General features: G+C 33.7%; 1 protein-coding gene across 1 annotated transcript in view; it reads left to right on the top strand.

Moving 5' to 3' along the window:
* LOC129234700 (tectonin beta-propeller repeat-containing protein 1-like) overlaps window positions 1-20,920 on the top strand; it is an 87,231-nt gene that overhangs the window by 39,685 nt on the left and 26,626 nt on the right. Inside the window, exons 12-15 of the mRNA XM_054868737.1 lie at window positions 2,123-2,268; window positions 3,877-4,007; window positions 9,224-9,423; window positions 17,229-17,365. Of these exons, the coding sequence (XP_054724712.1) occupies window positions 2,123-2,268; window positions 3,877-4,007; window positions 9,224-9,423; window positions 17,229-17,365 (614 nt within the window). The remainder of the gene's footprint in view (window positions 1-2,122; window positions 2,269-3,876; window positions 4,008-9,223; window positions 9,424-17,228; window positions 17,366-20,920) is intronic.

The raw sequence follows: 20,920 nt of genomic DNA, 5'->3' as shown, positions 1-20,920 counted from the left end.
TTAATTGGAGCTCACGCCTTCTTGGATTACTGAAAACTCAAATTATCCTTAAGGTTTACCCTATTTGGACGACTCAAGGACGAGCACCTTTTACTTCCTTGGAAAAAGAAAAGAAAGAATTGTCTTCCTAAAAAATGTATCATCCAAATTTCAACATAAATTTCCCTTGTAATTTCCTCTAAACATATTTTAACTTTTTTTTTCTATTTCACAATGTCCATACATATAAACTCATAAAAATGAAAAAAAAAAAAAAAAAACGCATCCAAAGACAACAGAAAAAGTCATTTTGACTGCCTGAAACCATTTCGATAAGTTTTGCAATTAAATCTGTATCTATGTCCATGCGTTCCCATGTATATACCACATAACACAAGAAGTGTTGTAAAAAATTTAATTTTTATATATACAACTTGTGTAGAGTTGGTCAACCTGTGCCCACACGTGTCTGCAGTAATCTGCAATTTGTGCTGTTTGACGTGGTGATTTATTTATTTATATATTTTTAAGAACAAATTATGTTTTGGAAATGCACCAACATGTGCTTCATCAAATGCACTACATGCTTGAAGTTTCAATAATTTTGCCTCCTGTATTGTTTTTAATTATTTTGAAAAATGGAACTAATTTTAACTTACGCTACTTTAAGTTCACTTATATTATTTCTTTATTTTAATGATTATTCTAAGGTTAAGGTTAATTTTAGTTATTATAAATTTATTAGTATGGTTTACTTATTTTGCGGAGAAGAGTATATTTTAAATAGTCTTGATTTTTTCATTTGTTTTCAGAATAACATATTTAAAACTGTATCTGTATTTTAAATTAATTCTGATGCGATCATTTTACCCTACTCCAAGTTTGAAAGGGGTCCCAATGTCAAAGAAATGAACGAAGGATACAAGTAGACCCCAAAAAACATTTTGAGAGAGGAGCCCCGCACTTTTTGTATAAGGCCTTAAAAATGAAAGCCGTATCTATTTAAATTAAATTAGAAACAGCAACAAACATATTTTTTATGACCAAATTGTATTCAAAATTTCATGAACATTATAAAAGACCAGACTTTTGTTTGAAATATGTTTTTTTTCCCTTTTTTTTTTGCCGCAGATTGATTTGACCAAGACTAAAAAATGTGAACTTTAAATTGAAAAATTCCTAGTAGTTCACAGCGTTTTTTTAAAATTAATTTGCTTAAACTTAGCCTGTGCAACTGAGTTTCAAAAGAATCCAGCCCCAGGAAGAGGGTGTAAATTGAGTTTCAAGATTCCGTAAATACACTAGATAACATCTGGAATCGATTAGGTTTTGTTATCATTGTTAGTGGGAACCAAAACAGGTGGTTAGTATCCCCTTCCTTTCTCCCCACTTTTTCTTAGAATTCTTAGTATTGTAACCCCTATGCAAATTCCAAGAATCTCCAGTCCAACTTGGCGACCATAGCTCTGAATATCAGTTTTTTGAAGCACTAGTTTTCATTCTATTTACACTTGTTCTCCTTGCCATACCTGAAAACCAGTCGTCGAGTGTCCAATCTTTGATCGCATTTCATACCAAGAGAAGTGTGATAGCGCTTCGTCGCACGCAAATAGCGAAGAAACTAAACATCAAAATTAACTAAAGATGCTTCAGACACTTCTATATGGTCTGTGTTATGTTTCCATCAGGCTTAATCGAATTGTTTCTGAATTTCTGAGAAAACTAAAGCATTCATATTCTTTCATCTGAATACATTGCATTCAGAAGTGGAACTTTTTCAACATGCCTTCAGATCTATCATTATCAATGAAAACCATAGAACTTACGCCTTTTAATGATAGACTTAATATTTAGATGCAAAATATGTCAACAAGTAGGCAAACATTTTTATGCAAAGAGAGAGAGGAATGTGCCAGAGACAAATAAACAAATGATGAACAAAAAAACTGCTTGAACTTAAGACTTCATCTCAAACAAGCATGTAAAATTTCCGCCATTACAATATTATTTTCGCAAACCCCCTTTGTACCTCTCCCGAACCCTCAGGGGGCCTGCGAACCACCGGTCAGAAACCACTGCAGTAAGGTATAATGCTACTTAGCGCTTTTTTCCCCTCTACCAATACAATTCTTTCTTTTTTTAGTTTGCTACTTTAAATATGTCAATCCGAAACGTGAATCAAATATCTCGAGTACCTGTAAACAGATCTATATGGTCAACAACAGTTAATGGTGATGTCTATGTTCATACAGCATCATCTGCCACAGAAGTTGAACCACCTGTAAATATGTAAGCTTTCTTCCTTGATTTATGCAATATAATTTTTCGCTTGTAAATATGCAATCCAGTCAAACCTTTTTAACACGAAATCGCTTAACGTCAAATTTTGCTTTTCATGAAATATTTGTTTGGTCCCGTGAGTTAACAATCATTTAATAGTTAATCAAAAAGGATGAAATCTGGTTAACATGAAATAATTATTGTCCCTTGAATTTCACGTTAATGAGGTTTGACTGTATTTTTTCAGCAATTTATGTAGTGTATCATTTTTTATCTCTGTTAAAATTTGCAAAGAAGTCCTAGTTTAACTTAAATTAAAAAGAAAAAAAAAAGCAAAATTGTGTTTTTATTTGAAGCAAAGGAATGTAAGTGGAGAAATTAACTCTTCTATCTTGGGGTAAGAGATAAGAGTAATAGCCCTGGCAGGTGCTGCTGTACAGCATGATTTAGAAAAAATTTCAATGAAAGCCTACTTAGGACATTATCTTTAAACATGTTTTACTCAAAACTTGAAAATGCCCACTTAAATCCCTTTGCTTCTCACTGCCTCATTCATTGTTACTTTTTAGAAAATAATTCATTGAGACTCAAGTTTTGAAATGATATTGCATTTAAATCTGGATTGTATGGGGAAGAAAGAAAGCACAGTTTTGTGCATATGTATTGTGATAAAGGTTCTGTGTGATGCTGAAACATACGCATGTAGTTTTTACTGCAATTTGCAATATGGCATATTCCTCATAAATGATTTTGACCTCGGAAGACACTATCAGCAGCAAATAAACTGGAGGGGGGAGGCACAAGGCGCATATGCCACTCCCAAAAGAGGAAAAATTATAAAACCAAAATTAACTGCCGCATTAAATCACTGTAATTATTTTCTTGGTATTATGAATATATTTTTTTAAATAATCTTTAAAAATCCTAAAATGCACATAATTAAAATCATTTTTATTCTGCAATCCTAACGTCTAAGATGTGTAGCTCTTTATGCTATGAGGGATCCAGACTTGCAACTTTCCATGCTCAGGTCACATGCGAATCCCCCCCCCCCCCCCCCAAATCATTGATTAACATTTTTCATGGTCAATGTCATAACTAATTTCATCATGCTAACCTGTTATTATGAAAAATTACCAGTGGTTATCCAACTATTTTGTAAAACCTAATTATGCCATTGCAGCAGGCCACTGAAAACGTTGAATCTTTTAAACATAGGAAAGTTAGGTTAGATTTGACTTTTTCATCTTCTTTTATAAGTGAGAAAAACTTTACTCATAAGGTTTTACAAATTACATATGCACAGAAAAACCTAACCCACTCTATCATGCTGGTGCCTGCCTCCCCCTTATTATTAAGTGGATTGTAATTTTTGTGTTTTTTTTTTTTTTTTTTTTTTTTCTGGTTCTACTTGGGCTACTAATTGGCAAAAAAAACTCTTTAAAAAATTAATTTAGAGATAACATTTTCCCTACTTCGAAGTGCTTACTAACAATGAATGTGCTGTTGGTTGATTCTTGAGGCTCCTTTTTTGTGCTCAATTTTCAGTACTTTTTCTTCCTTTTTTTATTTTTAATTAATGTTGCATTTTACTGAAAGATATTTATATTTGAAAAGGAAATGGACTTTGCTGGGCGGTGGTCATTTAAGGACTGTCGAAACGTGCCCTCGTGGAATTACATGGGGCTTGGGTTACAATTGTACAGCATATGTATACACAAAAGGATATGGTGGAGGACCATATCATGGTGAGTTGTAAAAAAATATTTTGCAATGTTTTATTACTACTAGTGTTTAAAGCTTCTTTGTACTTATTATAAAGTTATGTGGTGTAAAAAGAAATTTTTTGAAGTGAAGTTCTATTATCCTGATCCTTGTAAATACTATTTACTTCTAAATTTGACGCCTAGTATTAAAGAGATGTGAATGAATCCAATCATATTAATTTCATTACTATTCAAACTTGTAATGTGCCAGTTTAAATTACCAGTATTTTTTCTTGGAATTTAAATTTCTAAATAAGAATGCATGTTTCACCTTTAACAAAGGGATTAATGATTCATCAGTTTTTCTGGTAACAAAATGTATTAAATTAGAAAAGAATTTTTTTTTCCAACTTTTATTCCTAGGGTTGGTTGGGGTAAGTGTGACCCCTTTTAAGAATAGTCGTTTTTGAAACCTTATACAAAGGTTTTGAAACAAAAAAATTTAAACTTATTGTCTTATTTTATCTTGGACATTATTAATAAACAAAAATTCATCATTATTTTCTAAAATAATGCTTTAAATATTCTTAACAGTTATATTTTTAAAAAAATCAGAGTGGTGTCTCACTTACCCCATAGTAAGGGGTAAGTGGGTCCTTCCCTTTTATTTGAATTTAAATGAAACATATCTACAAAAGGGCTAAAGGGGTCTTACATGATAAAGTATGTAAATTTTTAGTGAGAATTATATTTTGTAAATGCATCCATTTATGAGATATTTACTGTCTTTTAAATCAGTATCACGGAAAATTTTAAAACGAAAAGCAAAACAATTTCATTTCTGAAATTTATTGAAAGCCTATAGGTACATATTTTACTTTTACATATAAAGGTATAATTAATAGTCCGGTCAATTTAGACAATGGAAATAACAAAAATTCCAGGAAAGCTAAATTTTTGTAGAGACCTTGGGTTTAGCATTACAAATAAAGTGCCAAAAGTCCCCGTCGATCCCATGTGCGCTAAAAAAGTTATTTGGGGTCAAAGGTCAAAATTTTAGGTTTTTTGGATTTTTCTCAAAAACGGTAAGTTTTATCGAAAAGTACCTCCGACCAAAGTTGTAGATCTCAAAATTCTCTATAAAAATGATCCTCAGGAATTTTTCTCCAAGACCAAACCATTTCCCAGGTATTGCCTACTCTCAAAAGACAGCCAGTTATTTACAGAATCCCCTCTACTCGCATGTCCTTGAATAACATCTGGCTATTCTAGTCCGTATGACGTCGTTCACATACCCAGGGGTGCCCAATCCACTAAGGGCAAAGGTGCTCCCCCCTCACTATCGCAGAGATCCCCCCAAAAGCAAGCCTCCCCCCCAAATGAAAAAATATCCCTCAAAACAATCTCCCTAAAAATTTCGATGTCGCAATCTGGGCCATGGCCCCTCCTAGGTGGGCACCCCTGACGTACCTGCTTCCTTTTTAGTTAAACGTGCAGTTCGAGTGAATAAACGTATTTATTACAAGCGTCTACTGTTTGTGTTGATTAATATTTAAGAAAAATGTTTCAATTTTGCTTTATTTGCAATAAACTTTGGACTGAAGGTGAAACTGTTGTGCTGGGCAGTCGTGGAATGCCAACTTTAATCGATGCAAGTGTCGGGAGAAGTTATAAGAATGCTGATTATTTAAGAAGTCAAATTTTCGTTACAAGTCGCGTCGATTGCAGAAAATCATACACCCGGAAAAGATCAATCTCTGCAGCAACGTGAGGATGAACTGGCCAGTACTTCAAAAGTAAGTCCTTCTCGTACTGTAGCGCGATTAAGTGAATTTGAATCCAGCTTTTGTTTTCAAAAACACTGCTTATTTTGTGGCTGTGAAGTGGATGAGGAGGCTGAGATGAAGAAAGCGCAGAATTATTGCAGAAAAATTCATAAAGCATTGACTAAATCATACTCAAAACTAAAACGTGCAAGGGCAGCTTTTGACACACCTCAAAACGATTTTTAGCTAATTGCAAAAGGGATTCTTTGAATGCAAATGTAGAAAATTTATGAATTTTTCTGCGATAATTCTGCGTTTTGTCTTCTCAGCCTCTACATCCGCTTTCTCGCCACAAAATAAGCAGTGTTTTTTACAACAAAAGCTGGATTCAGATTCACTTAATCCCGCTCTAATACGAGGTGGACTTAATTTTGAAGTACTGGCCATGTTCATTAGGGTGGATTGAAAAAAATCAAAATCTGATAAACGCTAAGTAATAGCCCGGAAAAGTTGCCTTTTGTAGAGATATTTGGTTATGAAAAAGGATTTCGACCGCAAAAATATCTTGAGGTGTTGCTCGCGCCTTGAAGTTGACCATAAATACTTAAAAACTAGAAAAAGTTACAATAATTTCATCAAATATCAAAATGTGATAAATTTGATGTTATCACTCTTAAGAGCAGACTTTTTGTGTAGATTACACATTGAATAAGATCATTTTAATAATAAACTGTATTTTCAAGTTCCACACATGTATTGAGTCTTGAATTTGACCAATATAGTGTTAGAATTGAACAGCATCGTGTTGCTCCGTACTTAGAGAAAAAATATTAGAAGTTATGATTTGTAAAAGTTTGCTTTCATATTAATTAATTCTTATATAGATACGGAAAAAAATAAGTATTACAAGCATTTCTTATCTAGTAAAAAAAAAGTTAATTCTCCACTTAGCCCATAACTTTGGCTCAAAATGTCAAATTTACCTATGATAGAGAACAAAGGTTAAGTATAAAATTTTTTAAAAATAAATGACTTGCAACAGCCCACATAAGTCACCCTTTGAAACAAAAGACGTTAAGAAATTTTAATGGGTTTTGAGCCCTCAAACTGTAACCACATTGATTACAATAAAACATAAGTTTGGCGTGCGAGTGGAACTATAACACTTCTCATAATTTTCATTCTTGATTGAAATTGTGGCTTGATGGTATTGTGGCTTAATATTTCTAGATTCTAATCGGACTCGAATAAATCCATCCCTTTCGGTTAGACAACAAACTGTACCTGATACTTCTTTCTCTTATTTTACCTATCGTCTCACTGCTTTAGTATGACATGTGAGGTTTTGAAAACCATACTACTCAGTAGGTACACCGTAAAACAATTTCTTTCAAAGTTTTATCGGAAATCCCCTTTTTGAAAGAGGGAGCTGCCGAGTTTTACCAGTTCTGCTTATCGATGAGCTCCATAGTAGTCTCTCAGCTTCAAAATTGAAATCTGGAATTATAAATGTTCATTGTCCATCTTCGAACTGGTCATCGTAATCCGTCTCAAAACAAGTTCTCTGATGATGGTCATCCGCTAGGCCTAGTGTTATATTTTTTAGATTCTCAAAGTAACCAATTTGCAGAACGAGAGCTGATGATTGAAACATAGTACGATGGCAAGTTTGAAGAATTTGATTGTACAGCGAAAATTTACAATTCCAGATTTCAACTTGAGTTTTTTGGTAAGCAGAAGTGGGAAAACTCGGTTCATCTTCTTAAAGGAATATCAGATAAAACTTTAAAAAAGAAATGGTGCTTGAGGGCATAACTACTGAATTATATGATTTCCAATACCTCAAGTTATACTAAAGCAGTGAGATGATGCGCAAAATTAGATGAAGAAGCGTCAACCACGGTTTGTTGTCTAACCAAGAGAGATAAAGTCATATTAGAATCCAGAAATCTTACCCACAATGTATCACTAAGGCCAAACATTGTCAGGAGTCAAGATAATAATGCGACTCACCAGCCAAACTATGTTTTTTTTGTATGAAATGTGGTTACAGTTTGAGAGCTCAAAAAACATTTAAAGGGGGGCTGTTTTAAGGGGTATTTTTCTCAGTTTTTTGAGGGGGCTGTTGCTTTTGAGGGGGGGGGACTCCGCGATAATGAGGGGTGCTCCCATGCCCTTAGTGGGTTGGGCATCCCTGGGTATGTGAACGACGCCACACGGACTAGAATAGCCAGATGTTATTCAAGGCCATGCGAGTAGAGGGGATTCTGTAAATGACTGGCTGTCTTTTGAGAGTACGCAATATCTGGGAAATGGTTTGGTATTGGAGAAACATCATGAGGACAATTTTGATAGAGAATTTTGAGATCTACAACTTTGGTCGGAGGTACTTTTCGATAAAACTTACCGTTTTTGAGAAAAATTCAAAAAACCTAAAATTTTGACCTTTGACACCAAATAACTTTTTTAGCGCACATGGGATCGACGGGGACTTTTGGCATTTTATTTGTAATGCTAAACCCAAGGTCTCTACAAAAATTTAGCTTTCCCGGAATTTTTGTTATTTGATCACTATTTTTATGTCTAAATTGACCGGGCTATAATGAACGAAATACAGTTGAATAAGATCAATTTGAGTAAATTTTCCAAAACTATAAGTTGAAAAAGAAATTGGAAACACTAAATGACTGCATCTATGTAAAGTTGACTAAGGAAAAACCGTTATTGTTTCATCCTCAGTAATTATCCCAACATCGTCTGCACAATGCCAATAAAATATGTCACTATTTCTATTCGTTCTTGCAAATTGAACAGTATTTATTGATTTATATCATCAACATCAACCATGAGACCTTCTTAAATCTTAATGATTTTCTTTCATGTATGTTTCACAAATACATAATCAGCAGCTTTAGCAGTTTTTGTAGCTGAACTATCAATTCCTACTAAGTCATAATAGTTGTCTTGTATTTCAACATTACAAATATTTAATCCAAGTTGCTTTTGATTTTGAAATTCCCATTATTAAATGGGGACCCACTTACCCCATATAGCAAAAATGTACGGGTAAGTGGGACCCCTCCTCCAAAGCATTTATTAATAATATTTTATGCAAAAATTCTTGTTGCTGTATGAAGTTTAGGTTAAACTATACGTGAAAAATTAATTATCATAAAAAAATAATAATAACCAACCTGGAAACACTTTTTTGAAAAATGTTGCTTCTAACTCGGGGGGGGGGGGGAATCAGATTTTTTTTTTTTTTTTGATTAACTGCTATGACCCAGGAAAAGATTCCATGAATCCCAAATATGTGCAAAACCAATCACTGTGATGAAATTTAACATGATCAGTGCTAAAAAGTTTGAAAACTTTATCCATATTTCAGGCTTAAGGGGGTGACCCACTTACCCCAACCAACCCTACATCAGTTATGCTTTTTTTTTTTTTTTAATCTTTGCATTAAATAATTGGGAATTATTGTTCAAACAGGTATACCAGGTTGCAATTCTGCTATTGGACCTATGTCAGATGTAAGATGTTTATATATCTATGAAAACCAAAGATGGAATCCATTATCTGGATTTACAGCAAAAGGTTTACCCACAGATCGTTACATGTGGAGTGATGTCACTGGAAGAGTTGAATGCACCAAAGAAAATACCCATCTTCCTTCTGGACATTGGCAATGGGTATGCTGCCAATTTGCTCTTTTGAGATTCCAATGAGTGATTTTGGGCTTGTCTTTAAGTTTAGGTTTAGTGATGTCGGTCATAAATATTTTGTGACTCTCTCCCCCAGGGGCATTTAAAAGTTCATGCTTAATTAGGAGAGGGGTCAGAGTTGGGTGAGCCAATAATAGATCTGGATGTGAAGTTCCATCCTTAAAAGAAAGAAAGATTAGGGAGACATCAGTGCTTTTAATTACAGTTGGATCCCGACTTGCGAGATGTTCCGAGACTCCTCGCGTAAGTCAAAATTTTGCACTATGGAAAAGGGTATGTATATAATTTTTTTAATTGACATACCCAATTAATTTGGACAGTTTTAAACACATCTCAAACTGTTTTAGACCGTTTTTTAACTATATATTACCGTTTCTCACATAGAGAGAGCTGAATCTTTACTGTATTCTTGAAAAAGATGCATTATTCAACATAAAATGCTGTTACGATGCACAAAATCAAACATCAGTGGGACAGAGTGGGTTCTAGGAAAAAACGTCCAAAGCAAAATGCCCCTGGAAAAACGTTTCTTGGAAAAAATGCCCCCCATTAAAAAACGTCCGTATAAACAAAATTGAGAAGCTAAGTTTTTTATCATTTTATGCAATCGATTAAAATTTTAGCAGCATTTGGCTGAATATATTTAATTAAGAAAGGGTTTTAGTGGGTTTTAAATATTGTTTTTAGTTTAAAAGGAAAAAGTAAGAATGTTCTGAATTGAGGGAAAATGTCGCCAAAATCCATCTCGCACTTCTTGTTTTGAATTAGAATTTCAACTTAACCAAATTTTAGTAAACATGATTCTGTAGAAATCAATGATATGGAAGACGACGTCTGCTACGAAAGCCATACGTAATATGATTTGGTTTGTGAGCAGTGAAAGAGCTGCTATTAATTGGCCTACTCTTATCACAGTGTGCAGCAAAAAAAAAAAAAAAACTTTCAAAATGCTTCTGACATAATTCTTGCTGATTATTATGTAAAAATATCCGCTGAATTCAAATTAAGCCACCAATTTACCCAATGCCGTGCCACCTTTTGGAAAGGCTTCCCCCCCCCCCCTTTTTTTTCCATTTTTCGACAGTTTCATGGTTATTTTTATTTGGAGAGGAGGAGAGCATTATATCATCCATTTACACTCTTCTGAGGATATAGAGAGGTGCAAAGTTCGAAACATGAGCATTTGGGGCAAGTTTGGAGACTCACAGGGTTATTCCCTCTTGAAATATTTTTTTAAATCATCAAAACCGATCTTTTCGCTCTCTAGGGAATGTTTTTACAATTTTCACTTAACTTTTGGCACAAAAAGCATATAGGACTCACGTCTGTAAGCCCCATGTCCGAAAAAATGCGAATTGTAATAAAAAGAAATAAACAAACATGTTGGAAGCATCTTCTCGTTTTGCAAAGTCAGAGTCGTATCTCAGATTTTTGATAAATAACCTTCCCGTATTTATCAACATACATTCACACATGTAATTCAGATTAAAAGGAACTTAATAATGCTAACAATATAGCATCAATGTATGTATATTTTAGGAGACGCAACGTTCTCATTGTTTTTCACTATATCAAGAAGTAATTAACAATGGAGTCAATGCATCCCCAGAAAGATCAATGTAGAGTAAGTCAGGCAATCACATCCCATAAAAGAAGAACTAAAGACAATTCGACCCACTACATCAGGTTAAATGAACCACTTGAAATAACATATCCAAACTTGGTCTCATAAGTAAAAAGTATTAATAATTAACTAAATTAATACTAATAAATGCGAATCATAGTACGAGCAACACAATAAATTCTAATTTATGCATAAATAAAATACTCAATGCATTTTATTTATATGTGGGCTTGACACATTTCTGAAATGTTCAGCCGGGACAACAGAATGCTCCTACCCCCCTCCCAATAGCGTAGCAAGTTTTCGAAAGGGTACACACTACACACCCCTGTTTGTTTTTTAGAGTGTTTAGATGTTACTTCATTTTGAATTTTTCTCATGGCACGGGGCCCGTAGCACTTGCTACATCTGTTCCATGGCTAATCCGGCTCTGCTCAAAACCAGACTAACGTAATCCACGCAATCGCTACTTTATTGGAGATAAGTAAATCATTGTCTGACGCATGCAAAGAATAGGACGCGCGCTCTTTTAACACTGGTAAATAATTACAGAGGATTTTTTTTTACTTTTTTAGAATTGCGTTTGCATGTGGACTACATACAAGGCAGTAATAAACAGAAAATCGCAATATTTCAACGTCAGTCTCGCTCTGAGGTTGCAGAAATTATTAATTATATTTAGAGTTCTTTGGTCATCTATAATCAAACTTATCTTTTACCGGGACGTGAAGTAAACTGGCCAGTTGCTGGGGTTATGTGGTTTCTTACTTTTTATCACACATAGGCAAGACAGAATTTATTCCACCAATGTTTTAGCGGCTTTATTTAGCCTTCATCAAAAAAAAAAAAAAAAAACATTTTAATATGGTGTCAAGTAACCACCAGTAACATTTTTCAACCAAATATTAAAACTATATATATTATAAGTTTGAGTATTAATCATCGGAAATTACCAGTTTTTTAAGAGCCACTTTTACATGTTCATTCTATTTGCTTGAAAACTCGTGGTATTAACTTCTATTTGTATGTAAGGAAAATTCTTTATTCATGATTTTGATGCAGCGATATGTTTGTTTGGGAGACAGTATTTTTGATGCATTGATGCTATTACATTGCCTTAAAACTGAGTATTCAAACAAATACTACACAAAAGTCAATTCTTCACCAGAAATGGTAAAACACTTATCTCAATTTTGATCAACCAGACATTTTTACCTATGGAACAATTTTTCCTTGGGGATGTTTCATCCGGGGACGTTTTGCTCAGGACGTTTTTTCCTGTCACCGACAAAGTGACACAGTGTAAAGCTGCACGGTACATACAGTATGTAGTAGTAATAAAGTACTGCACTATAATAGTAATGTACAGTAGATACACTTATCGTTACATTTATAACTTAAAAATTGAAGATCATGATCTATGCTGCACAAGCAGACCGTTATTCTAATACATATTTAAATAGATTAGCTTGGCGTGAATTTTATAACGTTTCCATCCATGGTAAAAACCTCTCTTTCATGATCTCTATTCTATAATCCACAATACAAGAACAGCTGCCAATTTCATACTATTTGCATTTTGCTTAGACACTACTTTGCAAGCTTTATATTAAGTTTTGAACATATACGGATTGCCTTTTCTTGACTTTTAATTGTACTTATGGAAGATTCACTCCCCCCCCCCCCCCCCCCCAATACCTAATTGTCGTGCGGCCTTCGATCCACTTTTTAGTTGATCAAGCGTATCAAGAATCTTTATCTTTTCTTAAATTGTCGCTAACTTTCATTTTTTGTTTCCATCTTTACAAACCTTAGATAAAACAGTGTGCCTAGGAGCCACAATATTTAATCACCTATTGTATTTTTGATAAATTTGAAAAATGGCGAGAGGTTATTTATACACACTAATAAAGTGATATTTAGACGAGTGCGGTATGTGGGAACTTGCGCAGTCAGTGATGCTAACAGGATAAAAGTCAATTCACAAAGTCAATATTTAGTAGTAAATAACGAAGGCAGCACTTAGCACCAAGATTTCTTTCCAAATATTTTTGTGTTAAGAGTGAGAAATTTGCTTTTACCCTAAAATTCGTTGCTCGTGAAAAACTCATGTTATAACCATTTTGTGCAAGTCAAATCTTGCTCTAGCGGGAGTCGACTGTTATTCAATTTACTTTGAGTCAATAAAATCCTCAAGTATACTGCTGATTGGGTAATTTTATTGGTAATTCCATCGCTGGGAGGGCGTGTTGAAATCTCCAAGCATGAAAAAGTCTCTTCCAGTCTAAAATCAGACTGCTTAGATTGGGTTTCCTCTTTGAGGGTTATAGAGAAAGGTAATACTAAAACTGAGAAATTCTCCAAACGCAAACTTCAAAAGCTTCTATCAAGTCCTTTCGTACAGTTTTTTTATTAATGTATCAGCAGTATGGGAGCTTCTAGCTCAAACAACAATTTCAGAGGTAATTTGTAGTAGAGAAAAGGAATGATATTTATTTCAGAGTATGCAACCCAAATTCAAAATAATGGAATACTTCTCACTTTTTAGAAAAAAGTTGATTCTAACCAAATATAAATGCAAATTAGGTATTTAAATGAACATGCCACCTTTCTTAGACCTTAAAGTGCGCCTTTCATTTCACATATACTCAATTAAAAATAACCTTAGACAGAATAATCCAAAAGGTTATAGTGATGAAAGTTTAGATTGAGTCAAAAAATTAGAATATTCATAGTAAAGGGGGAAAAAACACTTTAAAAAAAGAAAAAAAAAACAATATCAATCCTAGAATGCGTCATTTTTTGCTGAATTCAATGCTTTAATCCTTTCACACACGGGTTCTACCACCTGTTTTTATTAATCGTTTCTAACAATTTCCATACTTTCATCAATGCGGCAATGAGCTCGATTTTGTTGGCGGGTACCAGCTCTTGAACAGCTTTCTTTAGATTTGACGGTACCACAAATTCTTGATCCTATTGAGATTGGCAAAGTTGCTTGACCAGTTTAATACGAAATTCCTCTTTCTGTTTGAAATCTATGAGTAGATTTAGAGACATGCCACGGTGTAGAATCTTGCTGAAAAATAAAATGTATTACTAACATGTGTAACTGCTGTGCCTCAGATAAAGTATCATGCAGCATTATTGATAAACAGTGTAAGTCACGCATTATTTTATTTTAAGATATATATAATTTCCCAATTCCAGCAGCCCTCATGCACCCACAAACCAAAAAGGATGTGTCGAATTGGAGAGAACGTCTTACACAAGATTTCTAATACGCTTTTCTTTTTAAACGTCAAAACACGAATACCTTTTTTTGTTCACAGATATTTCAAAAAAAGATTCATCACTGAATAGTATACATTTCCAACCTGGTTGCTCCTGTATGAGTTTTTCTATGCTCCAGGAAGGTTGTGCACGTTTCTGCTTCATGTTTATCTTTGGTCTCACCTCATAGATCCGCAATAAAAACTGCAGTTTATGTATCCGTCCAAGTGTAGTTGGCGTGGACAAAATAACTATACATTCTTTCCAACACTTATGGACAAAAGAAGCTTTTTTCAATTATTATTTTGGACGATTTACTTTAATTTGGGTTCATCTCTGCCAGGTGTTACAATTTTTCTACCTCGTTTACTTCGGTTACTTTTAAGTTGGTCAGTCCTTCAATATTCCTTTAAAATCTTACATGCCATAGATTGTAAAATGTTAATTTGAATTGAGTAGGATTTTTTTTTTATAACTTTAAGAAATGATACATTATGTAACTTTGTTTTTTTCTATTTATCACCTTGATGACCCGTTTTGAGCAATAAAAGGCTTTTAAAAGAGCGTAAAATTATCCAGGCGCCAAGTTCCATGCTTGTGACAAACTACCGATTAACAGGTACGCAAATATTTTCACTACTTTTTAAAATTCACATTGAATGAACAGATTATTCTAATTTTTTGACCTATATAAAAAAATCTATCTATTTTTCCAATGTGTTAATGATCCATAAGTTGTTAAAATAATATCTGAAAAGTTGTTTAAATTGATTTACCCATTCATGAATGATGAGTTTCACTCTTTTTAATTTGCATGCATTCATTTTCCCCCGACTCAGGGACAAGTTTTGTTCAAGCAGTTCTTATATTCTATTATTTTGAATTTGGGTTGTAGTGCTCAATGCAGGGTTGGCTTTCTGCCGGCAGAAACTAGTTTTTGCTGTGCCAGTGGCAGAAACTGGTTATAACCGGTAAAAACCGGCATAAACTGGCAAAAACTTAAAAATGTCTTTAATAACTCAAGTAATTAGTAAATGATATTTGTTTAAGTAAACTTAAAAATTAAACATCATTTCATCATTTAAAAAAATAAAACCCCATGCTAGTACCCTTGATTTAGTTCAGAAAGGGAATTTTCCAATTGCAGAGGCTCGTAGTATTTGGATTAATTTAACAAAGGGTAAAAAATCATACAGGGGTGTTTAGGAAAGAGGAGTGACATACAGAATTAAACAGGCATTACTGATTGTAATTTGCTCACTTATATGCTTCCTCTAAATTGTTTGTGATTGAAATTATCATGTCATGTGCTTCAAGAAGAAAGTGCCAGAATTTTACTTGCCTAAATGTTGTACCTAATGTCACAGCTTTGCAAGACAAATTGGCCCCATTTCTCAAAACTTATTTTTACAGTCAAATTTTTACCGCAACCCCAGTTACTACAATGGTGGACCAGTTATACAACAGATGAAAGTTTCACGAACATTGCTTGCTCCTAGATGCATTGTCTGCTAGCTCTTCTGTAAATATAGAATATTCTAAAACTTCTCATTTGTGCATTTTGTAATAAAATTACAGTACTTTGATTAACAATTATTTTTATCATGCATTTTCTGTTGTATATCAAGAATTAATTTTTCATTTTGTGAGTTTTTGCCAGTTTCTGCCGCAAAGTGGCAGAAAGTGGTTTTTGCCATGCCGGTTTTAACCGGTTTCTACCAGTGGTTTTAACCGCCTTGGCAGAAACTTGCCAACCCTGACTCAATGGGGGACCAACAGCATCACTCTGAGAAATGCTGTTTATGGCTGGTTTCACATAAATTATGGTCTTAAACTATGTGAACTTGCCTTGAGTGAGGCCACCAGCATTCCAATACATGATTTTGAGATTGGTGTTGTTCTTGCACTTAAAAGTGTGTTTTTTAAAAGCAGTGAAAGTCTTCATGAAAGAAACTGCAAGATAAGGATGAAGGATGTGACAGATTTGGTGTTATATGTATATTTATTATGCACTTTGAGAAAGCCTATCACATTACATTCTCCTGTCCCCAACATTATTGATAGACTGCCCCTTATATAAAATCATGTGGCTACAGGCACACATTTAACTTTCTTTTCTTTGTGAAACTTATTATAATCAAATAACATAATAATAATTAATTTCAACTGAAATATTTCAACATCAAGTAACATAATTGTGATTTCAATTGAAGCAGTTGACTTCCAACTGTAATTGTATAGTGTCATTTTTTAATTCGTAGAAAACATGTTTCTAGAAAGGACTAAAGTGTTTAGTGTTTGTAAATAAGTGCAATGTAACTAAGTTACTTTGTTAATTGTAAATTTATGCCATAGTACACAGTTGACAAGTAGGTTACTTTCAATTTAATTATATATTATTCTTTCATTAAATTATTATTGGGATTTTTTTTTTTTTTTCTTTTTCCCTCTTCCATTTTTGCACTTCAGGCTTTTTTACTTGAATTTTATGCTCTTTTCTCATAACAATTTTCAGATAAGGAAATATATTCTACTAATTTTTATTTCTTCATTTTAACATGCTGAATCCTCATGGAGTGCTCAAATATCTTAAATCAGCAGTAAATGTTATTTTTGCTCTCAACTAGAATATCATTTTTTTTTTCTGGATAGCCACTAGTCTGAATCTGAGTTTATGAACTGATCACATCAATATTGTTGTAATAGTTAACATTTTTTTTTAATTGACTTCAACTCTATTTTGTATTTAAAATGTAATTGTGGTTTATTGTAATGATTATTTATGTATTGAGATTGGTGAATGAACTGTATGTTAAACAATTTCTTTCATTTCTGCTTGTAGTGGGAATGTTAATGCAGGAATTTTTCTCCCCAGATTTCTGATTGGTGTATTGATTACAAAGCACCTGGTGGAGTTGATAGTGAAGGCTGGCAATATGCAACTGATTTTCCTAGATCTTATCATGGATACAAGCGCTTTACAGATTATGTAAGAAGGCGCCGTTGGTACAGGTGCATATGTCGCATTTAAAAAAATTATTTGTAGCATTATAAGATACTAATTTACAGGCTTGTCTGTGTTTTGATTTCAGTGCAAGTTTACATAAAGCAATGTTCACTTTTCATACTCAGGCTGAGCAGATATCATGTGTAGGTTCATTTTTCACTCGGATAGTGTACACCCAAGTGTTAAGTTATACATGCAAAATATTCTTTTGTAATTTCAAGCTGCTGTTTTGAATCATCAAAGGTAATAAATTAAAATTTTAATACATAAACGTGTTGGAAAAAATAACTATACATACAGCCTTTTAATTTTCTAGTAAGCTCAATTGTTTAGTTAGTTTCTGATAGCTTTTTTACATTTTTTACTTATTTGTATAGTTTCATTTGTTTTTAATAAAAGTAATGAACATTACGATTTCTTAATTCTCTGTTAAATTGAAAAAAGCTTTGTTTTTTGAAACATTTGAAAACATTTCGAGTATTGTCCATTTAAAAATAATTATCGCATTTTTCTTGAACTGGTTCTATCTGGTAGTAAAAGTTAGATATACAGTGGAGGGTCAAAGATCTGTACAACTTAAGAGAAGTGGTTGTGCAGATTTTAGGATTTTGCGGATTTCAGTCATTTTAAAAGAAGCTTCCGTAATTTCAGGTAGATAAGCCACGGCTTGTACGTGGTTTAAATTTGAAATTTAACATCTGCGTTGTATCTGCCAGGGCGGTATATCTGAAGAAATTCACCCCCCCCCCCCCACCTCTCTTCTTTCTTAGGGTTTCTCATGTTCGCTTAATCAAGCGGCAATGCTAAAATTCATTAGAAAACGCTAGTAGAGCTCTCAAATTGCACCATGAAGCAGGTTTCTCATAAAATTTAATTTCTCACTCCCTTAAACCTGCGTTAGTTTGCTCCTACTTTACCGCTGTTCGCTGTTGTTGTTCTTTCCAGTGTTGCCAGATTCGTGATGGTACCATACGTTTCACAAGGCTGAAAAATAGAAGAATCGATAGCTTGTCTGAGTTAGAGTCCCTATACAGTCGACTCCCGCTACAATGCGATCCGACTTACGCAAAATGACTATAACGCGATTTTATTCACCAGCAAATAATTTTTGATGTAACGAGAATTTCTCGTCCGCAACACGAAAATTTTCGGAAGGGAATCGTGGTCTATAAGTATCGGCTTTGTTATTGACTACTTTTTTTTCCGTAAATGGACCTTCATCCCTTTAGCATTACTGAGAGTTGAAGTTCCGACACCATACTAGTCTGATGCATCACTAATACAAAAAACTACTCCTCATTTTCCATTTTTTTTTCATTCTAAATGTGAAAGTTGTTGAAATATAATGGCGCCTAAGAGCGATGTTTCATCTTGTGAAGATTAAAAGAAAAAGAGAAAGTTTCTGACAATTAAAGAAAAGCTAAAGATTATGTGCTTGAACAACTATAAAATATGTCAAAAGTAGCACAACAATTAGGTATGAGTGAATCGTCCATATGTACAATTAAAAGTCAAGAGTAAATAGCCCCATAAAAGTTCACCGAGTAGTATCTCAGAAAAATGCAAAAATTATGAAAATGGAAGCTGCTCTTGTATTGTGAATTTAAGAAACCAGGAAGATGGGTGTTGCCATAGATAGAAGAACTAGTGAAGCAACTGCATTGTGCATTTAAAAATATATAAGTAACGGTTTGATCACTCGGCATAAATCATCATCATCATTGCTTTTTTAATTTATAAATATCATTACTAGATCTTTTGTACAGTAAAATTATAGAACATTTGTTTTTCTTACTACATACTGTACGTACCATACTGGTTTCTTTTGTGTCTTTCTTTCCTGTTAATCATTGATTTTATGCATCGATGCAGTATTTTATGTTGAATAAAATGAGTTTTTTTTAAATTTAAAATATGAATGAAATTTCAGGTTTTTTATGGAAGAAACAGTAACGTATAGTTGAGAAATGGTTTTTAACAGTATGAGATGGTGTTTACAAGTGTATGAAATAATCGGGTATGTTTATAAAAGTTTTTACACATACCCTTTTCCACAACACAAAAATTCGACTTACGCGAGGGGTCTTGGAACGCATGCCTCGCGTAAGTCGGGACTCGACTGTAGTAAGAGTAATGCTTTAAAATGTCTCGAGGATAAATGAAAAAAAAATCAATTGATAAAAGTTACCCAATTTTTTGATGAACTGCTAAGTATAACACAATGATTTGAAAATTTGGCATCCAACCAAATGTGGATGCATAGGCGGATTTAGAACTAAGTTCCTGGGGGGGGCAGCATTTTTTTTTTTTTAGCATTATCAGTTGTATTGATTACAACTGGCTGGATTTAGACTTAGCATGCCTCTAAGCTTTTTCAGGGTTTGAGTCTCTTTAGTAGTCTGGTCAACTTTTCTATCGGTGGGAAGAAAGGCCATTTTTTAAAGTCCCCCCCCCCCATGCATTATACATAAGGTCTAAGGTGGAAAATGGAGTCCTTTTTAAGTAGGGGATAGAATATGTCCAATTTTAGGGGGTCCAGGGGTTTCTCCCACAGAGGAATTTTTGTAAAATAGATATAAAATTCTGCATTTTGAAGCCTTTGATAAGGTAATTGGAACTACTGAAATCTCGGAGACAAATACCAAAACACTTTTTTGCAAATTATGATAATACACAGTAAAAATTGTTTTTGGGTTGACAAATCAATTACAGCAGTTCTCAGAGAGAAAAAGCGAGAAAGAATAGAAGATTATGCATTGGTTTTTGCTTGCTTTGGCTGTCTGTTCAATTCAACCAGTTTTTGATCACGCCTCCAACCCACCAACAAATACAACAATGAATTAAATACAAAATGATCAATAGTAAAAAAATGCTTTAAAAGAAATGGTGTATAGATTTGAAAATAGGCCCATTTGGACAATTCATAATTTATACACTTGATAAGAAATAAAGTTGAAGCACACTTTGCTTAGGAATTTCAAAGACTCATCTAATCCATTTCAAGGACTCGAGAACAGTTAAAATTATTTAAGGCACTTAAATTGGCCTTTCCAGTCTCTGAAATTTAGTACTTGATTGTACTGTTTTACAGTATTGTTCTAACTTTATAAGAAACAACTATTTTAAGTTTGGGATCTCGGTGGCCGAGCGGTATTGCTCAGGTTCGATTCCCGCCTAACTGCCCTGGGTGTTCTTCTGATTTCCTTGTATTGTAACAAATCTGAATTGTGCTATCTGTCTTATGTGTCTGAGCAAAAGTCGTACTTCCACCTAAAATGGGGCTCAGTCAAACGGAAACCGCTCATATTAGCCTCAAAAATTGATTAATGCCTTTGTTACCTTGGGTGCTCCAAGGGGCATCAGGAACAACAACAACATTTTAAGTTTAAAAGAAAAAAATACTATTGATTTCTCATTACAACAACTTTTTATTTTCAATTACAAGTAGGGCAAAAAAGGGGGAAAAAAAGAGGTAGTGTTTTTTTTTTTTTTGTTTTGTTTCCTTCTGGGCTGAACAGATTAACAAAATGCAGAAGAAGTGAGATAAACGCAAGTAATAC

The sequence above is a fragment of the Uloborus diversus genome, chromosome 1 (assembly GCF_026930045.1).
Source record: "Uloborus diversus isolate 005 chromosome 1, Udiv.v.3.1, whole genome shotgun sequence".
Taxonomy (NCBI): Eukaryota; Metazoa; Arthropoda; class Arachnida; order Araneae; family Uloboridae; genus Uloborus; species Uloborus diversus.
Note: the sequence above shows the minus strand (reverse complement) of the source record. Positions and strands in the feature narration are given on the sequence as shown.